Source organism: Crinia signifera, chromosome 1 (genome assembly GCF_055691185.1).
Source record: "Crinia signifera chromosome 1, ASM5569118v1, whole genome shotgun sequence".
In the NCBI taxonomy this organism is placed as follows: domain Eukaryota; kingdom Metazoa; phylum Chordata; class Amphibia; order Anura; family Myobatrachidae; genus Crinia; species Crinia signifera.
This window is the reverse complement of record NC_139217.1, coordinates 142,678,585-142,705,520: the sequence shown is the minus strand read 5'-3', so window position 1 is coordinate 142,705,520 and position 26,936 is coordinate 142,678,585. Positions and strand designations below refer to the sequence as shown.

Genomic DNA, 26,936 nt, shown 5'->3' with positions numbered 1-26,936 from the left:
CTTGTACAGAGAATTTTAATATGCACATTTTATAACAACGAAACAAGGGCAGGGTGATTCCATTTTTGGGGGGGGGTGCCAGAAGTAATGGGCACCTGTCGGAGCAATTCACTTGTTTCTCCGATTGGACACACATTGCTTTTGGTGGTCTATAAAATATTGGATTTAGCCACACAAAGGGCGAGATGTACTTATCCTTGAAAAGGTTGCACACAAAAATTTCCAGCACCCACAACATTTGTGCAGACACAATAGAATAATTGTATTGCTGCTGGCAGGCACCTTCTAGTGGTGGACACCTGTATACAGTAGCAGTTGTATTGCGGCCAAGGAGTACTCTGCTGTACTGTATTAACATGACTAATGTGTGATTATATAGGTAGAATATAAAAAAAAGTAATTACCGGTACTTTTTATTATCAGAAAGGCAGCCGTTTCTAATGCAGGTAACCTTGTTTCAAATATTTAAGGTGCCCATACAAGGTGCATTATGCCCGTGCATCGCACAGCACAAAAAGTATGTGCAACCCGTACTTTTTGTACTCGATTTCATGGCATCTAGTACAAAACGTATGATGCTGCAGCACATTGCATGCTTTTTGTACTAATGACCTTATTCTTGTCCACATGCCAAGCAGCTTTGTGTGTGGATTAAACCGCACCCGCCGCTCGCACGAACAGCCACCCCACCAGCATGCATGCAAATGGATGTTTAGCGTAAACATCCATTCACAGCCTTGGGTGCGGTGACAAAATCATTCCTTGGTCGGTGCCCATCAAATGATTTCTACAGCACTCGCAGATGTAAGACACCTCTCTGGTGTCTTACATTTGCGAGCGCCCTGTGCGGGAAGTGGGTGGGCAGCTGACATCTGCTGACGTTAGCTGCCCACCCCAGCACCTGCGTCATGATTGCATTTACATGGGAATGCCCAGCGTTTTCATGGGAACTCCCATGAAACTATGGGGGTCCCCATGGGTGCAACCCCTCGCCGCTGCCCCACTCCCCCCACCCCCACTGCTAGGTGCGAAACAAGCAGCTCGCCGCGCCCACCATAAATGCGCATGCGCAGATGCTAGACAACACTCCCACATGCAAACGCGCGGGGAGCGATGAAATCAGAATAACCCCCTAAGTGCAATGCCATCTAGTACAAAAAGAATGGAGCACATCACTCCATGAATGGGCATCATTAGTTAACATAGTAAAGGCATTTTTTTTATTCTGAATTTAACTGTACTAATGTACTGATGAAAACATTTGTATATGAGTGCATAGTAGCTGCAGGTAGAAATTAACGGTACTCTTTACCTAGGACGGCGCCCATTGCGTCCATCGCATGCACTAAAGTAACGGGTGCGACGCGACCGACGCGATGCCCGCGATTTCCCATAGGGATCAATGTTAAATTTTTCAATGGACCCGATTTTTCAGTTCAATGCCTCAATGCCCGCGATTTTGCCATAGGAAACAATGTTAAATGGGCCACAGAGCCCAAATAGGCACCCTTAGCAGTGAAATGTCCCCCACAATTGTTAACGACACCCCACGATCCACGCAAACCCGAAGCGTGGCGAGCGCAGTGAGCCCGCGAGGGGCGGCGGTACGCGTCCTCCGACCTTTTCATACCCCCACTATCCACGTCGGCGTGGTGTTGAGAATAGAATAGTGTGGCGAGCGCAGCGAGCCACCGAGCCCGAAGCGTGGCGAGCGGACGCGGATACCTGTGAAGCCCGCGTAGGGCCGCGTTTACCTGTGAAGGTATCCGCGTCCCCTCACTTGGCTCGCTGCGCTCGCCACGCTTCGGGCTCGGTGGCTCGCTGCGCTCGCCACACTATTCTATTCTCAACTCCACGCCGACGTGGATAGTGGGGGTATGAAAAGGTCGGAGGACGCGTACCGCCGCCCCTCGCGGGCTCGCTGTGCTCGCCACGCTTTGGGTTCGCGTGGATCGTGGGGTGTCGTTAACAATTGTGGGGGACATTTCACTGCTAAGGGTGCCTATTTGGGCTCTGTGGCCCATTTAACATTGTTTCCTATGGCAAAATCGCGGGCATTGAGGCATTGAACTGAAAAATCGCGTCCATTGAAAAATTGAACATTGATCCCTATGGGAAATCGCGGGCATCGCGTCGGTCGCGTCGCACCTGTTAATGTAGTGCATGCGATGCCCGCGATTTTTTACACCCGATGACCGCGATGGACATCGTGGGTGCCGTGCTAGGTAAAGAGTACCAAATTAACACATGCAGTGTTTTAAATGCTCCCTAAATTAAGGACATAATCCATCTATCAGTACTATAAAACCCAGCAATTTAAAAAATAAAGCATGTTTTGTATCATACCCCTCAGTCATTTATATGTCCTAAAAAGTAAATCGTTCTAGTAATTGCTTATAGATTCATCCTGTGCTGCATTTGCTTGATGCAGCATGAAGGATCCTTACAATAATGAACAGTTGCTGAGAGTTAACGGTACTGAGTACAAATGCTGGATGGATCATTATGTGACAGTTTTGTCCACCATCCATGAAGCAGTTGAATTCAGTACCAGTAATGATGCTCCTGGTGATATATTGAAATATTTACTTATGCTGTGTTAAAGATACAGTATGGGACCAATTATGGATCACATGCAGTGATCGGAATTCGGCCTCTGCCCCGATGGTCGGGGTTTGCGCATGCGTACTTCTGTGCATGTGCAAACCCCGACAGCAAACGGACGTAGCGAGGTACACGCCGGGCTGTTCACAGCGGGGAGGGAGGGACAGGGGTGGGGGCTGCACTGAGCCATGGGAACGCCCAGTGTTTTATGGGCGTTCCCATGAAAACCCTGGGCGTTCCTATCTGTATAAGGGTGGGTCGATGCCTGCCAATGGTGGGTGGTTCAGTCACATGACGTCAGTCGCCTGCCCTGTCTTCATCCTGGCGCCCGCAAATAATAGTCAGTTGAGATTGACTTTTATTTGCAAAGGCAGGAGAAATCATTTGATGGTCAGCGACCAGTGAATAATCTCCCCTGCTGCAGCGACATGGGAGGGGATGTGTCTTTGTTACACACCCCCTCCCATGGTTGTGAGGGGAAACGGTGGAAGGGGGATTGGTATTTGGCGTGGCAGCCTTTTAAGATTATAAGATTGCTTCCTCTGACCCAAAGGCAATTTACGAAAACCTAGTTTACGTACTGCTGATCTTAAAGGTGCATCACAGTAATTTACAGTAATAAACTCACCTGGATATTTTGGACATCTCATTACCATGAATGGTTTGCAAAACTGAAGCATCTCCAACTCGTTTCTTAATCCAAAGTTCATAGCCAATTTTACTGTACAGCAGAAGCATCAGTGTTAATGGAAAGAGAAATAGAATCACCAGGATAAAGGTTGTGTATATTTTTTGGTGAACATGGCTGATCCATTTTTCTAGGCAGCAAACGTACTGTTTTTCATATAAAAAGTCATATTTTATCTGAAACACAACAATAAAGTAACGGTGAAACATTTATTATTACTTGTCTAATGATTACAATTATTTGTAAAATAGAGCAAATAAAATTATAGTTCAGATAGCACAGAGGAAAATAAAATAAATAAAACGGTATATAATTTGTGCCACAAAGCCAGATATATTTGTCCCTTTGGACATCCTTCAAGGGTGATTAGTGTCATTAACAAAAACAGAAAACAAAACTTTTTATTAATGATATAAAGGATGGTTGGGAAAGTTGAAATGCCTGACAACCAAAGCTGGGTACACACCTAAATAGATACCTGAAGATCAATTGACCTGTGTGCTGACATCTGTGCTGTGCAAGGCTAATCTATCTGTCCAGTGCTGAGCTGAACAACCTGTCCAGTGCTGACTGTGAAACCCTGTCTCTCCATTCCAATGCAGAGATGACCCATAATTGTCCAGTGCAATGCTGAGCTGACCCTTCTTTGTCCATTCCAGTGCTAAGCTTATCTACAATATCCATCCCTCCCACTTGTCATTACTGGCCGCAAACTGCATGGGAGAATATTACACTGTCAAGACATAGAGTAAAGACAGTATAAACTTGGTCAATGGGTAACTGACGTATCGGATCCCTGCTGTGGTGTTTCTTGTCCGTCCGTGGTTGCAGCGTGGAGAACACCGCCACTGCTGCCGATTCATCTTTGCCGGTTTGCTGGATGTCCTCTGGTGCCCGTGCTACAAGCTGTTAACCTGCGGTGAATGCTACGTATGCAGACCAAAGTATTTTGAATTGTATGTGAGCCTACACTCTTTTTCAGTAAATACTGGTTATTATGCTCATGTGTGCGCTCCTCCTTTCTTTTTGTTACATGTTCCATACATCTAGGCCGTGACAAAGCCTCTTGGGGGTGAGCAGCACTACATCTGAAAAGGACGGATTCACCTTTATTATTGTGACGTTGCGCAGATTCTCTTTTTGTATGTATGTATATATATGTATGTATATATATATAAATATATATGTATGTATATATATATATATATATATAAAAGCACTTACCCAGCCTAGGTGAATAGGACAGGAAAAGACCAGCACTCACGTTTTTAGAAGAAAAAAATGTATTTAGAAATGAAGCATGTTAATACATGTACAAGGTGGCTGACCCGACAGCCGTTTCGACTGGACTCCAACCAGTCTTCAACAGGGACTGTTGGAGTCCAGTCGAAACGGCTGTCGGGTCAGCCACCTTGTACATGTATTAACATGCTTCATTTCTAAATACATTTTTTTCTTCTAAAAACGTGAGTGCTGGTCTTTTCCTGTCCTATTCACCTAGGCTGGGTAAGTGCTTTTATGATACCGTCTGGACCCTGCACCTAACCATCCTGTTCCACTGAAATTTGAGTGCTGTTTTTTCTAAAAGACTTTATATATATATATATATATATATATACTAGGTGATTCATCGCGCCCTACGGGCGCTCTTCACACCGTCGTAAGGGGCTGCGCCCCCTTAATTTGTGAACGTTTGTATATGAGAAATATGGTTAGAATTGTATGAAAGATGCCCTGTATTGCAACTTAGGTGTCCGCGAATCGCGGGAGGGGGGTCGCGGAGGGTGCCGCGAATTGCAGGAGGGGGGGTCGCGGGGGGTGCCGCGAATTGCAGGAGGGGGGGTTGTGGGGGGGTGGATGCTGCGAATCGCGGGAGGGATTGCAGAGAATCGCGGGAGGGGGGTCGCGGGGTGGGTTGCCGCAAATCGCGGGAGGGGGGTTACGGGGGCGGGGGTTGCGGCGAATCATGGTAGGGGGGGTCGCGGGGGGTGTGCCGTGAATCACGGGAGGGGGGGTCACGGGGTGGGGTGCCGAGAATCGCGGGGGGGTGTGTGTGTGCCGTGAATCGCGGGAGTGGGGGTTGCGGGGGGGTGTGACGCGAATCGCCACAAGAAAAAATCAACACAGAAAGGTCAACACATGTAAATGTTGACATAAGTGTGGCACTTCATTGGTGTCCATGTCGACACATGAGAATGAATATGAAAATATTCAAAAAATGAAGAATAAAAACTTGAAAAACTCATGTCAACCTTTTTCATTGTCGACCATAGCCATGTCAGTGTTTTCCATGTGCCATTTAATCCTGGGGCTGCCGCGAATCGCGGGGGGGTGCCACGATTTGCGGGAGGGGGGCGGTTGCGGGGGGTGGGTGCCACGAATCGCGGGAGAGCGGGGTTCATGGGGGTTCCGGTGGGGGGTTGCCGCGAATTGCGGGAGGTGGGGGGTCACGGGGGGTGCCGCGAATCGCGGGAGGGGGGGTTGCGGGGGGGTGTGACGCGAATCGCCACAAGAAAAAATCAACACAGAAAGGTCAACACATGTAAATGTTGACATAAGTGTGCCACTTCATTGGTGTCCATGTCGACACATGACAATGAATATGAAAAAATTAAAAAAATTAAAAATAAATCTTCAAAAACTCATGTCAACCTTTTTCATTGTCGACCATAGCCATGTCAGTGTTTTGCATGTGCCATTTAATCCTGGGGCTGCTGCGAATTTAGGGGGGGGGGGGTGCCGCGAATCGCGGGAGGGGGGTCGCAGGGGGGGTGCCGCCAATCGTGCAAGGGGGGGTCGCGGGGGGGTTCTTTTTGCCGCGAATCGCGGGAGGGAGGTCGCGGTGGGGGTGTTTTTCCCGTGAATCGGGGGGGGGGGTCACGGGGGAGGGTTTGCCGCGATTCGCGGGAGGGGGGGTCGCGGGGTGGTGGTTATGCCGCGAATTGCGGGAGGGGTCGTGGAGGGGTTCTTTTTGCAGCGAATCGCGGGAGGGGGGTCGCGGGGGTGTTTTTGCTGCGAATCGCGGTAGGGGGGGTCTCGGGGGAGCGGGTGTTTTTGCCGCGAATCGCGGGAGGGGGGGGCGCGCGGGGGGGGGAGGTTTTGCCGCAAATCGCGGGAGGGGGGCGCTCACCTGGTGGCTGTGGAGTAGCAGTGCTGGGCAACATGGGAAGGCAGTGGGTGTCTGGCACTGTCTGTGGGCTCACTGGGCTGGTTCTCTGTCACATACCTCCCAACATGACCCTCTCCAGGAGGGACACAATGCTCTGTTTCTAGACTTCCCCTTAATGTATGATTGCCATCACCTGTTTTAAACAGGTTAATTTCTCAGAAAGGTGTTCAGCACAGATGAAGGCAATCACACATTAAGAGGAAAGTCCAGGAACAGAGCGTTATAGACACAGACACCCACTTTGAGTGACAGATGTAGCCAAATATATAGGAGATATATAGAGAGAGAGAGAGAGAGAGAGAGAGAGAGAGAGAGAGAGAGAGAGAGAGAGAGAGAGAAAGAGAGTGAGAGAGAGTATTTGGAGCTCCAGCAGCGCACAGTCACCAGGAGAATGAAATGTGATTTTCCTTTTTTAGTTGTATGTCTGCAGCCTTTTCTCTCAGGGAGCCAGACCACGGCTCACAGGTGTCCCAATCAGATATGCAGAGAAAGAGAGAAGGGCACAACGAAGTCAGTGATCCTATAAAAAATGTTACTTGACAAATAAATAGTTCACATACATGGTAAAAAGCAGCAAACAGCTTGCCTAACAAGAAAGATCCTTCAGAGGCAACCAGGGATTGGCGGAAGCCGGGACTCAGTTCCCCACCATCAACGTCTCTTTGCTCGGACCAGGAGAGACCATTCAGATCTGTGCCATGAAGGTAGCCACACCTCTATGCGTTTCATCACGTGTGGGACTTCGTCCTGAGGCGCTGACGGTGGGGAACTGAGTCCCGGCTTCCGCCGATCCCTGGTTGCCTCTGAAGGATCTTTCTTGTTGGGCAAGCTGCTTGCTGCTTTTTACCATGTATGTGAGCTATTTATTTGTCAAGTAAAATTTTTTTACGATCACTGACTTGGTTGCGCCATTCTCTCTTTCTCTGCATATATATATATATATATATATATATATAAAATACTACATGAAAAGCCTGTGTTTGTCCCTCTGTATCTTACTCTGAAGGAGCCCTGACATGCTCAGTACTGCCTCTGATTAAAAACCCTCCCATGATGAGGCCGCTGCTGTCCTCCATGGGCCTGAGAAGCATATGATGAGCTCCACCAGGCAGAGCTCAGCACAAGCCTATTAGCCTCTGACTTCTTCTGAGAAATCTCATGGGACTTAGTCAATTCAGAGTAATGCACTGCACACTTATGCAGTCAGTGTGCTTTGGCTCCTGATGCTCAGCACCATTAATCATTGTCACATTGGCAGATAGGTGAAGCTGCAGCACTACCCCTCTCCCATGCACAAAACCTTTAGCTAAAATAAGATTAAAAAAATACATGCCAACCACAGGGGCCCCTTAGATAGAGATTTAATACTGTGGAACTATGAGTCCCAGCAAGCCTCCCCGGCAAGCTGGGACTTGGAGAACCACAAGTCTCAGCATGCGGGGCATTAAAGGGCCCACTGGCACTTGTAGTTCCACAGTATGAAAAATAATCAAATAAACACACACACTGACACATGAAAAATAAAACTTCAATACATCCAAAGCCCACACATACTGATACTTACCTATCTTGAGCCTGTCAGTAGGTCCCTGGGTCCGGGGCTCCATGGTCCAGGGTCCGGTGCCTTGGTTCCTGGGTCCGGGGCGGCAGAGTTCGGGGCCTTGGTTCCGGGGCTGGTCCGGGGCTCCGGTGCTAGAGAGTCCGGGGTCCAGGATCCGAAGAAATCCATATGGGTACCTGTGAAAGGAAATCCTACTCACCAGATCCTCTGGCGAAGATCCCGTCTTCTTCTCTCCGCTGTAGTCCAAGTTGTGCATCACCCAGCCGGTATCCGCTCGGACTAAGGAGAGACGCTGATGTTTCATCAGGAGCTGACTTTCTCGGCTCCTGATTGGAGGAGAGGCGCGGAAGATAAAACATCTCTTCGTCTCTCCTCAGTCCGTGACAGGCGACCGCCGGGTGATGCGCGACTTGGACTAGGGTGGAGAGAAGAAGACGGGATCTTCTACAGAGGACCTGCTGAGTAGGATTTCCTTCCACAGGTCCCCATATGAATTTCTTCGGATCCTGGACCCCGGACTCTTCAGCCCTGGAGCACCGGACCCCGGACCAGCCCCGGACTCTGCAGCCCTGGACCCAGGAACCAAGGCACCGGACCCTGGACAATGGAGCCCCGGACCCAGGGACCTACCAACGGGCTCAAGATAGGTAAGTATCAGTATGTGTGGGCTTTGGATGTATGAAAGTTTTATTTTTCATGTGTTAGTGTGTGTGTTTATTTGACTATTTTTCATACTGTGGAACTACAAGTGCCAGCGGGCCCTTTAATGCCCCATGCTGTGACTTGTGGTTCTCCAAGTCCCAGCTTGCCAACATATTATTAATTTATACTAAAATCAAAACATAGGGGTTGGCACATGTCTCTACTCATTACCAAAAGATTATGAGCAAAGTGTACAAGAAATAGAATCTGTGAGGGTGGATTAAGCAGAAAAATTAGACAAGGAAACCGACATAGAAATGACTATTTACTTAATGGGAAATGTAATAGGACATACCAGTCAAATTAGAGATGGAGCATTTCATAAAAGAAAAAATGGATACAACATGTATTACATTATACCTTATTTTTTCAGAGAATTGGCACACTGAAATGTTTATTACCTCCAATCTTTGTACATGCCACATTGGAACACCAACAAATGCTGCTATTAGCCACACAATACCTAGACGAAAGATAAAGAGGATTATCATTTTTTTCTCCATGATTTGAACATCAACAAATAATTAAGTGCACAGTTTAGACAAATATTGTATAACCAATAAATAGAATGAGTGCGCTGGCTGTTAATATTTTTTTCAAATACAATTTTTAATGAAAGTTTTCAGTGGTACAATGAAGGAATCAAATAAAGAATTTGAAAAGGAAATGTCTGTGACAATTATTGCCTATCTGGAAACAAACAAGTCATATCAAAGCATTGTCTACCTAACTGCAATATGAAGGAAGTAAGACATTTACATTATGGTAGTATAACATAGGAGTGACTCTATCATGCAGTCATTGAGGGAATGTACAAGAGATATAACAGAACTTGATTTGTAATAGTGCTAAAATGTTCTCCTCCAGTCCACAGTCAAGACTATAGGAGGCTAGAGTATAATTAGCTTATTTATTTAAGCAGTAAAATAATTCAGTCACAGTTATTCATTTAATTAGACATAGAAAAAATGGACATTTCCTTATTTAAGAATATAAACCAGGAAGAGGGATGGATAATAGGAGGATGGTGGGGAGGACAAGACAAAGACATAAAATATGTAGCAACCAGAATGATCCTAAACCAACATCTGTAACAAAAAGTGTGACCATCGATAGCTTCTAGCTCTTATGGGGCCTACACACATGCCGATTTTGAGCCATTTGCTAAGCGATTTAGCTAGGTCGCTTAGAAACTAAGCATACATCGGTGTGTGTGAAGGCTATAGCTATATAGATGCGCGGCCCCGCGTGTCTAAATCGCAATAAGAAGAAGAATGAGCATTTCCCATCAATCTAGTAAAATCGCTTAGCAAGACCCTGCATATCGGGCGCCTTTTGTGTGGTGTCTTTTTTTTGTGCTCAAGTGACCAGCGATTTTCCTCATCTGGACACTCCCTGAGCCCTCCTCTCCATTCTGCACATGCTGATGCTGCCAGAGACCAGACGCTGTGAACCCTCCGGAGCTGGAGGGTTATGCTATCCACTGAGCACCACCAACGCATGATTACAGGTGGGGTGGGGTGGTAATGAGAGGGGTCCACTGTGCCACCAATGTAAACTTTATGGGCGAGTGTGTCATGTGCCACCCGCCGCACCCCCGCCCCCACAGTGCAAGAATATGGGCAGGAGGTTCTTTGGGGGATGTGAGGTGACCACTGTGCCACCAATGTTATAAAATAAAGCATGCTTCTGGGTAAGGGTGTCATGTGATGCCCGCTGCACCAGCGGCCTCCAGCGCAAGAATATGGGCAGGAGGTTCTTTGGGGGGATGTGAGGCGACCACTGTGCCACCAATGTTATAAAATAAAGCATGCTTCTGGGTGAGGGTGTCATGTGATGCCCGCTGCACCCGCGGTCCCCAGCGCAAGTTTGGGGAGGGATGTTTACTTGCATGCTCTGGGGTGATGGCACATTGCAAAAGCCAGTCATGTGTTGTTTATTTGCATGCTCTGGGGTGATGGCACATTGCAAAAGCCAGTAATGTGTTGTTTACTTGCATGCTCTGGGGTGATGGCACATTGCAAAAGCCAGTCATGTGTTGTTTACTTGCATGCTCTGGGGTGATGGCACATTGCAAAAGCCAGTCATGTGTTGTTTACTTGCATGCTCTGGGGTGATGGCACATTGCAAAAGCCAGTCATGTGTTGTTTACTTGCATGCTCTGGGGTGATGGCACATTGCAAAAGCCAGTCATGTGTTGTTTACTTGCATGCTCTGGGGTGATGGCACATTGCAAAAGCTAGTCATGTGTTGTTTACTTGCATGTCTATGATGGGGTAAATTGTCCTTCCAAACCCATTAAAAAAAAACAGTGAATGTGTGTGCATGTACATGTGGTAGAGCCAATAGATTGTAAGCTGACCTAGTTTGGACTGTTTATGTACATAATGGTGGATGCATATATGTTAATTATGTATTTACATTTTATACCATATTACTTACACAGAAATGGCAAAGCAAAATTATTCTAAAAAATTCACCACTAGGTTCATTGATATCTATCGGGCCCATGAATGCCTGTGGCAAATTACCAGCAAAGACTTTTCAAACAAGCAGAAAAGGGATCAGGCCTACAATGCTTTGCTGGCCTATGCTAAAGCCAACAGAAGTGATGCCACCATGGAATGTGTAAAGAAGAAGACAGCGAATTTGAGGACCGTCTTTGTGAAGGAGCACGCAAAAGTGACTGAATCGCAGAGTTCTGGAGCCGGTGCCGATGACGTATACAAGCCGACGTTATGGTACTACGACCAGATGCACTTCCTGCTGGAGAAAGATTCGAAAATGCATGGACAGAATAACATGGATCCTGTGCCTCCAATTAGGCAAGAGGAGGAGAGCCAGGATCTGGTAAGTTTGAACACATATAGATATGCGACATCTCATCATTATTCATGGACCTAACGTTTTTTATTTTATTTTACAGGATGCTACTCCGGAGCTGTTTGTGGAGACGTCCGAGACTACAGAGGCTGCAGATCTTGAGTGTGAGGAAGTAGAAACCTCAACCTCCACCCCCCTGCCAACGCCACCACCCAGGCAAAGGAAGAAGACAGCCAAAAGATCTGTAGCCGGCAACTCTGAGCAATATTTTCAATTTGCAGAGGCAAGGCTTAATAAGCCTATTGATTCAATTCGGCAGTTTTCAAATACGGTAGACTCGGAGATGCGTTCAATGGATGACGACACCCGTCGAAAATTCAAATGCATCGTGTACGACGCAATAATTCGGGCCCAGGATAAAAACATTCCTGAAGACCTAAAATTAATGCGCGACCCGATGCATTACGCATCTTGCGGACCCTCGCCACAGTATCCCTACCACCAACCCTATAGTAATCCGCCGGCAATTCCTCCGCAGCTTGCCCCTCCTAACACGACGGGAGCCCCTTCACCCAACCCGGCCACATCAGTCACCACCAGCACTCTGTCCACTGGAATGTACTCAGCTTTCTCGAGTACACAAGCACAGGACGAGGCTGTTTATTATCCATTATAAATTAAAAAAAAAAATCTAAATTATTTAAGTTGAAAAAATTGCTCTTTCTTCCATGCGTTTTTTCGAATCCTTGTAGACTATAATGTCTGCTTGGATACGTCATTTGGCCCTGACTCCAGAATGATGCGATATCAGTCACTCTTGTGTGTCCTTCGCTGAAGACTGTCCTTACCTTTGCTGTCTCTTCTTTGCACATTTTGTGAGTCATCACTTTTGTTGGCATACTCTAGTGAGTTTGTTGGCCTGATCCCTTTTTTTGGTTTGAAAAGTCTTTGGCCCAGAGGCATTTCTCGGCCTGATATTGTTGATGAACCCAGTGGTGTTCACTTTTATACTTTTAATATATTAGTATACAGTTTTTTCAATAAATGTTAAAAAACACGGTATGGTGTCATTTCAAAATGTTATTTATTGTTAATTTTAAGTTCTATTATGTACAGGTATGGTTCCTCTTTGCAACACTTCGTCTGACTTCTCTCCCCTTGAAAAATAATCTTTTTCAAGGGGTGAGGAGAGTAGAGAAAGTGCTGCAAACACTCTGGTAAGGTGCTATTATGTACAGGTACTCTTTGCAACACTTCTCCTGACTTCTCTCCCCTTAAAACTCCCCCAGCCCTTTGAACTGCCCATTATTATTTAAATGAGTTTATTTTTTATTTTTCCCTTGCTTGAGAAGAATCTGGCATGCTTAAATCGCTAAGGCATATCGCTGACACATTTTGCACATTCTAAGCAATATAGATGTGTGCTCAAAGGAAATAGATTTGTGCTCAAAGGAAATCTGTTATGCTAAATCTGGCATGCTATATCCCTGGCCAAAATCGGTATGTGTGTAGGCCCTATTAGAGCAAAATGGCTAATATTGGGTGAACCCGATTCCCGTTCCAAGGTGAACTTATCAAGTGGCATTGGGTGGAAGGCATATTTGTCATATTAAAAACCATCTTGTGTTCTCAAATAATTTTTGAATGGAAGTTTGAGTGGTTTGATCTGAACTTTGGATGACCATATCCCATTTAGCATAGAATCGAACAACCCCTATTTCAATGTTAATTAAAGCAGCATGGTGTTTGAAGAATAATATTTTGAGAAGTGCCCTTTTCATTTCAGTCAACGAAGGGGGTGTCCAAATTATCCAGTGAGTTTCTCCAGAAAACTTTAATCCGTCCCTAATCCAGAAGGATGATATAAGGAGGCACCTCAAATCTTATATGGTATTTAAGGCGGAGACCCAGTTCCCCTGGGATGAAGTGACTCCTCTATTGTTGGGACACATAAGATCTATTTAAAATTTTTAGGTGAGTTTCCTGGAGTGATAAAGATTGTAAATATTTGAAGGTAAGAGAGCAGCTCTTTAATAAGTTATCCATTGGAGGAAGTGCCGGGACATCAGTTCTCCATGTAAACTCCAATCGCCAATGTAAGTTATCTTTTGGCAAGACCAACTGTTGGTATATAGGGCCTTATTCTGATCTGAGCTCAGTACAAATTTGTTCTCAAAATGGGCAAAACCATATGCACTGCAGGTGGAGCAGATGCAACCTGTGCAAAGAGAGTTAAATTTGGGTGGGGTGTGCTGAAACTGAAATCTAAATTTCAGTGTAAAACCAATGCAGCCAGTATTTACCCTGCACAGAAACAAAATAACTTACACAAATCTAACTCTCTCTGCACGTTACATCTGCTCCACCTGCAGTGCACATGGTTTTGTCCATTTTCCGAACAAATTTGTACTGAGCTCAGATCAGAATAAGGCCCATATTTCTGATTATATATCCAAGCACATTATGTGTGGACAATAATGAAAGGTTCGGGTCAGGAGTGACCTGAATGTCATATGGGCTTGTCTTATTGGGTAATGCCTCACTTGGAGGTACATGAAAAATTGGGATTTATGTAAGTGGAATTTCTCTGAAAGATCAGAGAAAGGTATGATCATGCCACCCAGGTCAAATAAATGTAGTATGGCTGAAATGCCTTTCAACTTCCATTCCAAGTATGTGGCATTATCTAATCTCACGGTGAAACATGGGTTTCCCAAGAAGGTGGGAAAGGGTGTGCTGTTGAATTTTCTGTCAAACTGTTTATTAATAATTACACACATTTTATAAACATCTCTAAACAATATGTTGTCTCTGATAACTTCTGAAATTTTACTGCGAGGGGCATGTAGTAAGCAGCCAGGGAATAGGGGTGAAATAGTTCAAGTTCTAAAGTGTCATTAGTGCAAACAGAACGCTGTAAAAACCAGTCAGTAGCATGTCGAAACAGCACTGCTTGAGAGAACATTTGTACATGAGCTAAGCTAAAACCACAGTCAGATTTGGAAAGAGATAGTCTGGCCAGTGCCATCCTGGGTTTATTACCTGCCCAAATACATTTACAAACCATAGTGTTGTACTAGGTAGTGTATTTTTAAAAAAAGGATAAAGGCAGCTTTTGCAGTAAGTACAATATTTTAGGAAATATCACTTTTACTTTTTGACAGTTATGCGACCTATAAAAGAGAGACATGAAGCGGCATCCACCTATCTAAATCTTTGTCATCGATTGCATTAACAGTTTAAAATTGGCTGGGTACTTCTGTAGTTCTTCTTTATGTCAGTAAAATCCATTTTACAGTTAACACGTGTCATCCTTATTGTTTCAGGTGGATGACATAACAGGTGTGAATGTGTTCCTGAAACACTCCCAATATCAATGTAAACACGAAGCATGGCGACGCGGTATGCGTCCTCCCAATCTGTTCATACCCCCACTATCCACATAGCTGTGGAGTTGATTTCATAAAGTGTGGTGAGCGCAGCGAGCCACCGAACCCGAAGTGTGGTGAGCACAGCGTGCCCCACATGGGGACGCAGAAATGGAGCCTGAAGCGCGTCGAGCGCACCCGGATTACTTTACGTGTATTCCACATTCCCCCGCGAGGCTCGCTGTGCTCACCATGCTTTGGGCACGTTTTACACTTCCCCTCCTGGTGCTCGCTGCGCTCGCCACACTTTATGAAATAAACTTGACGTGGATAGTGGGGTTATTAACAGTTCAGGAGGACACGTACTGCGTCCCCACTGGGCTCGCCACGCTTTGGGCTGACATGGATAGTGGGGGTTTTAAAAGTAGGCATTTGCCAGTATGTAACATGGAGCACTGGCAAATGCGTCCTTTATTATGCATGAGACACACTTGTGCCCCCCCCCCCTTTGTGCACGAGAAGAATGTGCGACCAAACCCTTAAGCCTGACTGCCTCCCTGAAACGGACATGGACAGGGTTGCCATACCCTGCTGCACGAATTACTGAGACGCACTTGCATATAAGATGCTCGTGCATCCCAGGTAGATGGAGCACCTCTCCACCGGCGTCCGCCAGGGATCTGTCAGTTACCGGCGCTGTATGAGAGGCGCTGACTAGGCTTGCCACGGGTCACTAGGCTTGCCAGGGATGCCAGGGACAGAGATGCAGCTCACGGGGACAGTACAGTGACTAGCTGCCTGACGGGGACACTACGCTGACTACGCAGGGCTGCCGCGGGGACACTACACTGACTATGCTTGGCTGCTGTTGGCCTATGCTGACGGCGTAGCATAACGTGGCACTGTGAAACTACACAAGTACCATTGGCTGTGTATAGAGAGTCCAGATGGAGTGTAATCATTATACCTAAATAGTTTAATGGTGTTTTGCATATGTGGAACAGTTGCAATATGGGGGGAGCGAGGATAAGAGACAGAGGCAAACCCTACAGCAGGAGGTGGCACTTGATGTAATTAACTTTAAAGCCTTTAAAACAGACATTATCATAGGCACAGTATGGAGATGTGATGTTTTGATAAAAATAGCAACATATTGTCTGTAATGAGACTCAACTTGATCTTTTTGTTTCTTACATGGATACCTGTGAAAGTGGGTGTGATTCGGAGCATAATCACCAGTGGTTCCAGAGCAAGAGCAAACAGGAGGGGAGAGAGTGGGCATCCCTGGTGGGTACCTCTCAGCATTTTGAAAGGAGGGGATAGGTAGTTATTAGTTAATATTTGAGAGGAGGCATTGGCATATAGATTTTGGATTGAAGCATGAATATGCTTGATCAAAGGCCTCAGGGTCCCCAAACCACCACAACGCAGTAAAGAGATGGTGCCAAGTGACCATGTCAAAAGCCTTCTTGGCATCCAATGACAAAACTGTATGAGGGTCTGAGGTCCACAAAATCCGCAGCCACTACAAAACAGATAAAAGTTTGACATATATTAAGTACTAAATGCCTGCCCCATATAAAGCCAGTTTGGTCTTTGTCAATGATAGAAGGTATTGAAAACTTTATGCCTACATGCTAGAATTTTTGTATAAAGTTTATAATCAGTGTTGAATAGTGAGATTGGGCGATATGAGGAGTGGAGCGTGGGGTCACGACCAGGTTTCAGAATTAACTTAAGAAAGGCATAATTGAAATGAGAAAGAAAAAATGTACCTTGGAGGAAGGAGTTAAACAGTCTTTAAAGAGGCAATCAATTTAGGGACAAGGAGTTTGTAATATTCATTAGTCAGTCCATCTGGACCTGGTGTTTTCCCCGACTTAAGTTGGGCTATGGCATGAGAAATTTATTTCTCAGTAATTTCAGACATTAGTTGGGTAGATTGATCAGTAGTAAGTGCAGGTAGTTTAATTGAGGACCAGAAATTATGTTTGGAAGTTTGATTTATAGGGGGAGAAGAATACAGGGTGGAGTAAAATATACGCAACATAGTCAAAAAATCTTTCTCGGAGTGCATAAAAGTGCCATAATCATCAGCCAGTGAAGTAATAATGGTAGGAGGGTGTTGCCCACATAAAAGATTAGTCAAGAGCCGGTTGGATTAGCCTCCAAGTCTATGATATTTACTCTGTGAATGGAATGACAAACGAGACTCCATTTTGGTTAGAAAATTGTCAAACAGGGGTTTGCATTGATTAAAAGCATTATTATGTGTGGTGGTGGGGTTTGTCTTATATGTTTGGTATGCTGCTGTGAGATTAGTCTAAGCCACTAGACAGAGTTTAGACCTTTTCCTGCGGGTGTTTGCACTATATAAGATAATCGCTCCACGTAGAACAGGTTTGGAAGCCTGCCAAAACAATAATAGGGAGTACGTTTCTGCCGTCATATTATTGTGTTTGTATTCCATCCAGGTGGACTCTAGATGCTATTTGAATTTAGTGGAACTAGCCAAGTGGCTGGGGAATCTCCATTGCTGGTATGGGCCTCTATCCTATGTAGATAGTAGGGTTATCCAGCAAGCAGCTTGATCTGACACACAAATGGTTTCATTACCAGAATTTTGCACCCATGGAAATTATGTTGTCAATAATAATATGTAGCCTATGTGAGATATAGTATTGTGTGCCGCAGATATACAGAATAACTCTCTTTCTCTAATGGGTAGCATGTGCACCAAACATCTGTAAGGTGTAGACTAGACATTAAAAATTGTATACCATGTCTCAGCGGCACCCTTCTGGGTGGTGAAGTAGTTTCTAGGTCCAACAATACCGAGGAAAGACATTAAAATCACCTGCTAGTACAATCGTAGTATTCAAATATGGAGTAGATGAACAATGGGGGAAAAACACTTTTGAAAAGACATTTGGTGCATAGACATTACATAGTGTATATTTGGTAGAATGAATGGTGGCGTCTAAGAGGATATATTTTCCCTCAGGATCAGATAAAGAAGCATGGACAGAGGTAGGGATGAGCTTCCGGGCCAATATGACTACCCCTCTGGATTTAGCATTAAAGTGGGCCGATGCCAGCACTGATTAACCTAATGTGTTTAATTTGAGTATTTCAGGGGGTGTCAGGTGGGACTCCTGCAAAAACACTACCTCTGCATGTATCTTGTAAGTACAAAAGCATTTTCTTGCGTTTAGATGGAACATGAAAGCCATCCGCATTCAACGTCGCTATATTCAGGTCAGGCATGTTAAACGGGGGTAAATGGGGAGATGCCTACAGTTCAGTAAGGCAATTTATAAGGCTTTAATTATCACAATACAAGGTAACAATAATAGCAGTTTCTCAAAAAGACAGGACGACACACAAGGGAAGAACCGGAGGGTAAAACATGGGGTAATGCCAGCAGTCAGAGTGAGGTCAGCCAGAGTATGACAAACACAAACTGTGACCTGTGGTCACACAGTAGCGCTGGTCTGATTGGTGGTCAGATATAAATTCTTATTATATGAGACAGCTGCAGCCACCTTTCAGAGGGATTGGGTACATCTATAAATTAGCAGCAGTGGAGTGGTGCAGTAACAGCAATATGCTGATACCACTAGGTTCACATTCGTTCACAAACGTTCACAAACGTTCACATTCCACTTCACCATAAAAAGATAGCGATTGCTACTCGGTGAATCATGGCAAAAAAACCTTGAAATGTATTCGCCATCTGGTCATTGAATAGGGTGATTCACCGTTTTAGTCAGAAATTCGCCTTACAGCACAAAATCGCCATAAAAACCTGGCGAATCAGCCTCATTGAATACCGCCCATAGACTATATAATAAAGACTTTTTCACATTTCATATATCAGTGCACTGTAAAAAACAAGACACACAAGACATACAACATTTAACATATAGAGAGGCACAATGCTAGTTTTGAGGTTTGTTTGGCTATGCATGCATTCAATAATTAATGTTGTCAATTACTATGAGGCTGTAATATTGAGATAGTTACCAGTCCCGCACATTTATCAATGGATCTCCTTGGTAGGGAATTCAGAAGTGGACACTTTTCCCTTTTTGGGGGGGGGAGCTTTTATGAATAGCAGTATCCTCCTATGACAGGCAGTAACTCCCTTAATCAATATAGGGAGCGCTCCAAGGTATCAGTGTCCATATAGATGAATTCCCATATTATGGTGATCCAAATAGTGGCTGATCCAAGGACTGGTGAACCAGGCTGTGTGGGGCTCCAAAAAGCATTTCTCCGCCTTTCTTAGTGTCAGCGGCTTCCTCAGCTGGATCCAGCTGAGGAAGCCGCTGACACTAAAAAAGTTGGAGAAACGCATTTTGGAGCCCCACACAGCCCGGTCTACCAGTCCTTGGATCTGCAACTATTTGGATCACTATTTGTGCATATATGTTTATGGCCGATTTGTGTGAAACGGTACTCATTGGGCGCAACACCCCTATGGTGCAGGAAGCTCCTCCACAAAGGGTGATAAACAATGACAATTGTATTAAACTCCTGATCACACAATAGTCCAACTTAATTAGTCTTCTACTGGGTAATTTCTATCTGGCTCTGACAACACATCTTTCTGTCAGCCCTACACCAGATAATATAAGACTCTCTCATCGGGGATTCGATGTCCATGACAGATCCCTGAAAGCAGAAGTCTAATTGTCAGGTGATCTGACACTCTGCAACTGGGATCCACCTTTCTATCACTCTCTCATCCATCCAGTCCTTGGTGTCATCCCTGCAATACTGAAAAGCATCAGGGGACATACTGCACTGGATTGGAAAGCAGAAGTGATCTATACCTTAGCTACCATATACAACCAACCTGGTACTCTCATTTGACACCTCCTCCATAAGGTTACCTATATACCCCAACCCAGGCCAGATCCCAACAGTGCCAATTAGGGGCCGGCTTAGTAACCAGAGTGGAGACTCCTGGCGAATAGCCGGTATGGTAATAAAGGCGGGTTGATCAAACAGCAGATGCACAGGAGCCACCGGCTGTGGGAGAACTTTATCACGTGGGCTTCTGTAGACTTTAATGCTGAACTAACTACTAGATATACAATAGTGTGCAATCACCCGGGCTAATTCGATACAGGTTAAATGAATGTGACATGTCAATACAATCACATCACATGTGACTCATATATACTTGTATAATGTTCTCTGGCAAATGTCAAACGTCCTGCACAGTGTTGGGCTGTAAGCACAACCCCAACTTGTGAACATCAGGCCCTCATACCACCCTCATGGAGTCTGTTTCTGACCTTTTGCGTAGACACATGCACATTTGTGGCCTGCTGGAGTTCATTTGCCGGGCTCTGACAGTGCCCCTTCTGTTCCTCCTTGAACAAAGATGGAGGTAGTGGTCCTGCTGCTGGGCTGTTGCCCTCCTACGGCCTCCTCCACATCTCCTGATGTACTGGCCTGTCTCCTGGTAGCGCCTCCATGCTCTGGCCACTACGCTGACAGACACAGCAAACCTTCTTGCCACAGCTCACATTGATGGGCCATCCTGGATTAGCTGCACTAACTGAGCCACTTGTGTGGATTGTAGACTCCGTCTCATGCTACCACTAGAGTGAAAGCACATCATGTATTTATAGTAAATGCACACAAACACTGGTACAGAGCAAATCAAACTAATAACCTGCAAATATATAATGTCCGTTTGCAACGAGCAGCACCCAGAAAATTGCAGCCCTCCTTAAGTCTAAAGGCAGGAGCCGCCACTGGAAATCATGACTCGGATCGTTAAATACATTTAATCGTGGTCTTTATTGAAATAAAGTTTCCTCTATGTTTCCATGTTGTTATTGTTTGATACTGTTGTTACTGCCCATTGGTCATTTTAAAAAGTAGCCATATCTAGAGGTTTCATGGATACTTACTGTATATTTGAAAGGTTGTTAGAGCTTCTAGAAATATCCAGATTTTGTTTCAGCAGTCAAAAACACGTTTCACCACCCCTGCTACATTACAAGTGCCTTCCTCAGTTTGTGTATGAAGTACAGGGTCCCTGCAGTGTATTGGGGCAACCCCCCTATTCCCTGACAGTCACAATGGGGGATTAGGGATATTGAACATGTGTAAAAATGGTCATGGTGGAATCTGAACTTTTTAACATGTTCAAATTTCTGATCCCCCAACTGGTCACCAATCAGTAATACAGCAGAACGAGAGTTCAAGCCCACTGGTGAATCAGCACCATAACACACATCTACCTACTGATATTTCTCCACACACTAACAGGTCCTTCACACACGCAGCCCCACTGCTTCCCTTGCAACTGACACCTCTCTGTATATGCACATATCTACCCCCAAACATACTGTAAACACATCCCCTCCCACCAGAGGTGGATTGGCCCACCGGGAAACCGGCACATTTCCCGGTGGGCCGGACCAGATATCCCTCCGGCTGGGCCGCCTACCTTGGTTCCAGGGCTGCCGGAACCAAGTGGCCATAGCCTGGTCACAAACGGCAGCATTGGCCAAAACAAATATTGCCTCTGCATATATGCATATATTATATGCACATATGCGGCGGCCATATTTGTTTTGGGCTATGCTGCACTTTGTGACCAGCTGCAACCACTGATCGCTGTCGGATGACAACGCCTGGTGAGTAGTGTCCGCACACCCCCCCCCCCCCCCAGGCTATATCGCCAGCAACCCCCCCCCCCCCTCACGGGCTGTATCCTGTTTCGCCAGCAAACCCCCCCCTTCCGGGCTGTATCGTCAGGAAAGCCCCCCACCGGGCTGTAGTGTCAGAACACCCTGCGCCCCCCTGACTGTAGCATCAGCATCCACCCCCAAGGCTGTAGCATCAACACCCCCCCCCCCCTTTCCCGGATTTCTTTCCCAATCCGCTCATGCCTCCCATACTGTGTATGCACACTTCCCCACACACACACATAGGGCCTTATTCTAGTTCACACTTTCTGACAAAATCCTTCTTAGATGGACAAAACCATGTGCACTGCAGGTGGGGCAGATGTAACTTGTGCAGAGAGAATTAGATTTGGGTGGGGTTTTAGTTCAAAGTGAGATCTATATTGCAGTGTAACAATAAAGCAGCCAGTATTTTCCCTGCACAGAAACAAAATAACTCACCCAAATCTAATTCTCTCTGCACATTTTACATCTGCCCCCCTGCAGTGCACATGGTTTTGTCCATCTAAGAAGGATTTTGTCAGAAAGAGTGAACTAGAATAAGGCCCATACTGTATATGCAAATCCCTCCACACACATAGTATATATGCACACATCCCCCCACACACACACACACATACTGTATATTCACACACTTCCCACACACACATACTGTATATGCACACACTTCTCCACACACACATACTGTATTTGCAAATCCCTCCACACACACATACTCAATATAAACACATCCCCCCCCCACACATTTGCTTTATATGCACACATCTCCCCCATACACACACACTTGCTTTATATGCACACATCTCCCCCATACACACACATACTGTATATTTACACATCTCTTCTCTCTCACTCTGACAACTCCTACTCGCACATGTCTCAATGTTACTGAGTTTATCGCTCACTCTTCATTTTATTGCTCCCCTGTAAGCGGCTGCAAGCTCCAGCTTCCTGCAAAATGCAGTGGTTTGCTGGGTCTCTCCTGGAGCAGCAGACTATGAAGCAAGCGTATGTATTGAGGTCACGCCCACCACCGATCTTTTTATGTTCTCCCATGGCAGCTCCCTGAATCTTCTACGCGGCTGTTGCTAGTAGGTTTTGGGTTGGGGCAACACGGTCACGGCCAGCGACCACTGTGAAGGACTATGGGGCCGGGCCATGGGGTCCATTGGACCGACACGCAGGGGCAGGGGTTGCTACCCATGGATGACTACTACTACACGAAGATGGGGGGGTGCTGGTAGTGTGAGGGAGGAAGCTTACTTTTCAGTGATGATAGTTGGATGGTTAACATAACATAATAGGTGGCTGTTTCTTTCCTGCTCCTAGCCGCACCTAATAAGATCAACTCGGTGCCGCCCTAGTGGTCAGCACCCATAGTCAAATTCCTAAAGCTGCCTAGTGGTGGCGCCAGCACTGATGAGGTACCACCAGATTTCCCTTATATGTACTAATGTTGTTCTATCAGGAATTTTTTATTAAAATTTTACACTTTACCGTTTATTATCCTCTTCAAAACAGAGTTTCAAAGCTCTGGCCCTTAAAGTGATGTGACGTGAAGTGAAGTATTTTGCTGGCACTACAGTATATTGGTGAATAATTATAATGATAACAATAATCATAGCAATAATAATTATTATTATTTTAAATACCTTGTATCTTTGAAATGTAATTAGAAATATATATATATATATATATATATATATATATTTATATATATATATATATATATATATATATATATTCAGTGGTTAAAGAGAGCCAGAACGGGGCGGAACTGCATTCCGTCAGTTCCATATTAGAGACGGAATGGTTCCACCTCCATCTGGTCACATTACCCCGCTGTTTCTATCCCTGCCTGCAGCTTTGCTATAAGAGAGCGCTGTAAACCCGCTCTATTCCCAACCGCGACACTGTAGCACGGGACGGCAATTTAAAATGACGCGCCGGGCCCGGCTCACGGCCTGGCAGCCAATCAGGCAGCTTCTGACTTGCGAGCCAATCAGGGTTAATTGGCTGCTGGGCCGTGAGACAGGCTCTGCGTGTCATTTTAAATAGCCGTGCCATGCTGCAGAGTCACGGGTGGGAATATACAAGATAGACAGCTGGGTTTACAGCGCTCTGCCCGGCTGTCTCTTTTATAAGCTGCAGGCAGGGAGTCAGGACAGAAACAGAGGCAGTGGCGGGCTGGGCAGGGCTGGGCCGGGCCGGGGGCAGGGTTACATTGCACAGCTACAAAGCGGTGAAGAGATGATCGCTGTGGCTTTTCTCTGGCCTTGGGAGCCTTGCCACACTTCATGCTGAAAAGCAAGCTACATCAGGTACCTATGAAGTGCACACATTACACATTATTTAGCACTGTCTGCCATGACACACAGAAAGCACATGTGATGTCGTCACCTTTCCGACACTGATCTCTTACTAGTATAGAAACTCTGAGTGTGCACTAAGGGCCTTATTCTGGTTGATGCGTAAATTTCCGAATTCTTTCGGATGGCGTTTTTTAGCCGTCTGTGCATGCGTGGTCAACGCTATGCGCATGTGCCACGCACGGTCTCCGTACTCGTTCTCACTAATACCGTACAGAAATGTGAAATGTCACTCGGGAAATATGGGCGTAATATGGGCAACATTCGGAAGTACACAGGGGCTGAGTTTCAAAGTGGGCTAAACTGGGCATAAACATGGGTGTACATGAGGGAGTGCACTAATTCTGGTAGGCGTGCATTCGGACAGAACACCGACTGCAAACGAACCAACAGGCAGGAAATATGCAGTCTTCATAAGCAAGTTTCACTTTGCGGACACCACTCGGTCATGCGCTAGGCATTCGGATCGCCCAATTAGTACGGCCGCACCTGAACCACAGTCAGCTGAACACAATACAATCCACTCCTCTACTCATTACTCATTAATTACACTCTTTTCATTGCTTCAATTGGAACCATTTCAGCCTAAATGGACCATTACTAGACACACAAATATATGCTGAAAGCACGGCTGCATTTTTTACACACATATACACTGCAAGCAATGGACAGAGCTTGGTATCACTAATATAAATATACATGTCACTTTTACATTCAGCAATAACAGCACACATTTGGGGATCAAATGAAAAATGTATTACAGTTAGGGAAAGCATAACATTTTAATAGCATGTTATGTGGCACATGCCAAAAAATAAAGGTTCCATAACAGGAATCAAAAAAGGAGAGTTGGTGTATTTGCACTGCTGAATATACAATTTGTAAGATTATACTCCGAGCAACCAACCAGTGTGCAGAAATGAATGAGACGGACTCACTGCTTTAAACAGTACAAATTTTATAATGTACAATAATGTGTATACATATATGTATAATAACAGGAATGTACAAAACAAACAAAAATGTACAAAAATGTATTCTTTTCATACATAGCCTCAGCAGAATCATTAGGAACACATCAGGTGGCTTCACAAGAAAAGTATAGCACCAACACTTCAAGTACAGCAGACAGTAATGGTAGCAGAAAGAGGGCAACAGGGGAACCAAACAAAACATTTGAAACGAGGGCAAATGTGGGTACCCTGTGCACAGGATTGGGTTGCACACATGAAGCTGACACACACACAGCAAAATGAAAGATTTTGGAAGGCATAAGGGTGGAGATTAATGCGGAGCCAAGTTCACTTTCGGGACCGTTTGGCCCTGGTAGGGTCCTTGCCACGTGCAGCAGCTCCTCGGCCACGGCCACGTTGGGATGGTGGGGCAGGTGGAGCAGATGATGTGGAAGGGGGGGATGGTATTCCCCTTCTGCCAGCAGGGAGTGCTGGTGTAGGGAATGCACCAGAAAAGGCTGACAATAGGGCCCTATTGGTGGTAAGTAGCTCCGCCACAAGCTCATTATGGCGGAGGAGGAGGTCATTTTGGCGCAGGGCTTGCTCTGCCAACACCTGCAGGCTGCCAGCTATGGACTGCTGGGTGGCAGCCATGGCCTGCTGGGTGGCAGCGATTGTCTGCTAGGTGCTGACAATACCCTGCATGACCTCCTCGGTCCTACGCAGCCGCTCTGATGCTAAGTCTCCCTGCTGGCGAATCTGCCCAAGCATCGGCACCCACCTGTCCAAATCCTGTGTGGCCGTTGGCTGCTGCTGCACATGGCTGGCACGTGTGGCAGGTGGCACTGTCTCCTCCGCCTCCTCAAGAGTATCACTCCCGCACGTTGGAGATGCTGCTGAAAGAGAAACGTACAATTACAACACATTCCTATAAAATTAGTACAAACTACTTATGGCATGCAAACAAATTACCTTCTAAGTCAGTAGCAAAAACTTCCACTGGGGCCTCACTATCCATGTTGCTCACCCCCCGGACCTCCTCAATTGCAATGCATGGCAGAGCCAACTCCTCCAGGGGAGTGAGCTGCAGTCGGCCTGGCATGGGGCCAGCCCCAGAGGTGTGGCTGTGGTTCCAACGTGCGGTCATTTTCCTCTTGAGGTTGGTTTTGAAGTCATGCCACCTGCAAACAAAGTTTAAATATTATTAAATGTTACCCCTGATGTTTGATTTAGCATGCATTTTAATCTGCTACAGATTTCAACGTGTGCTTCATTCAACATAACTTACATTATGTTAAACTATAAAACAAACACTTTGAGGAAACATTTACACTCACCCTACAATAAATATAGAATAAGTGACATGGCAATCATGTCTGTTGCTCCTAGCAACGTGACCGTCCATTTACTAAATCCATCTAACATCTTGTTCTGCTCAAATGTAACACACTTGACGTTGCCTCTTTTTGACGTGCTCCATCTCACGAACTTGTGGAGCTACCGCATTAATCTCCACAGTTATGTCCTCCCAAATCTTCCATCTCCTTGTGTGTGTCAACCTCTCTTGTGTCAACTCTATCCAATCCCGTGCACGGGGTACCAGTATGGCAAGCTCCTGCGCTTCAAATACCATGTTCCTGGTGCTTGGTTCCTCTGTTGGCCTCTTTTGGCCATGCCCACGGCCACGGCTACCAGTCGCTGTACTTGAAGTGCTGGCCTCTCTTGTGAAGCCACCTGCTGTGTTCTCAATGATTCTGCTGAGGCAGAAGATGGCCCAGCTGTAGATTGGGCAGCTGGAGATTGGGCAGCTGGAGATGGCCCAGCTGCCTGCTCACCTCCCAATGGCTGGTCTCTGGTCAGGTGCTCATTGGAGGTGATGGAGTCCAGCCGAGCTAGGAGGCGCTGATGCTCCTGTTCTCCCTCTGATTGTGAACCAGACATGTTTGCAGCACAAAGTTGTATTTTGTGCACACCTATATATACACA

At 45.8% G+C, this 26,936-nt stretch overlaps 1 protein-coding gene across 2 annotated transcripts in view; it reads right to left on the bottom strand.

Moving 5' to 3' along the window:
* The window catches only part of QRFPR (pyroglutamylated RFamide peptide receptor), an 86,630-nt gene that overhangs the window by 20,988 nt on the left and 38,706 nt on the right, over positions 1-26,936 (bottom strand). For both annotated transcript variants that reach the window (XM_083174444.1, XM_083174443.1), the window contains 2 exons: positions 9,126-9,187; positions 3,233-3,468 (listed from right to left, as the gene is read on the bottom strand). In XM_083174444.1, the coding sequence (XP_083030570.1) occupies positions 3,233-3,468; positions 9,126-9,187 (298 nt within the window). The remainder of the gene's footprint in view (positions 1-3,232; positions 3,469-9,125; positions 9,188-26,936) is intronic.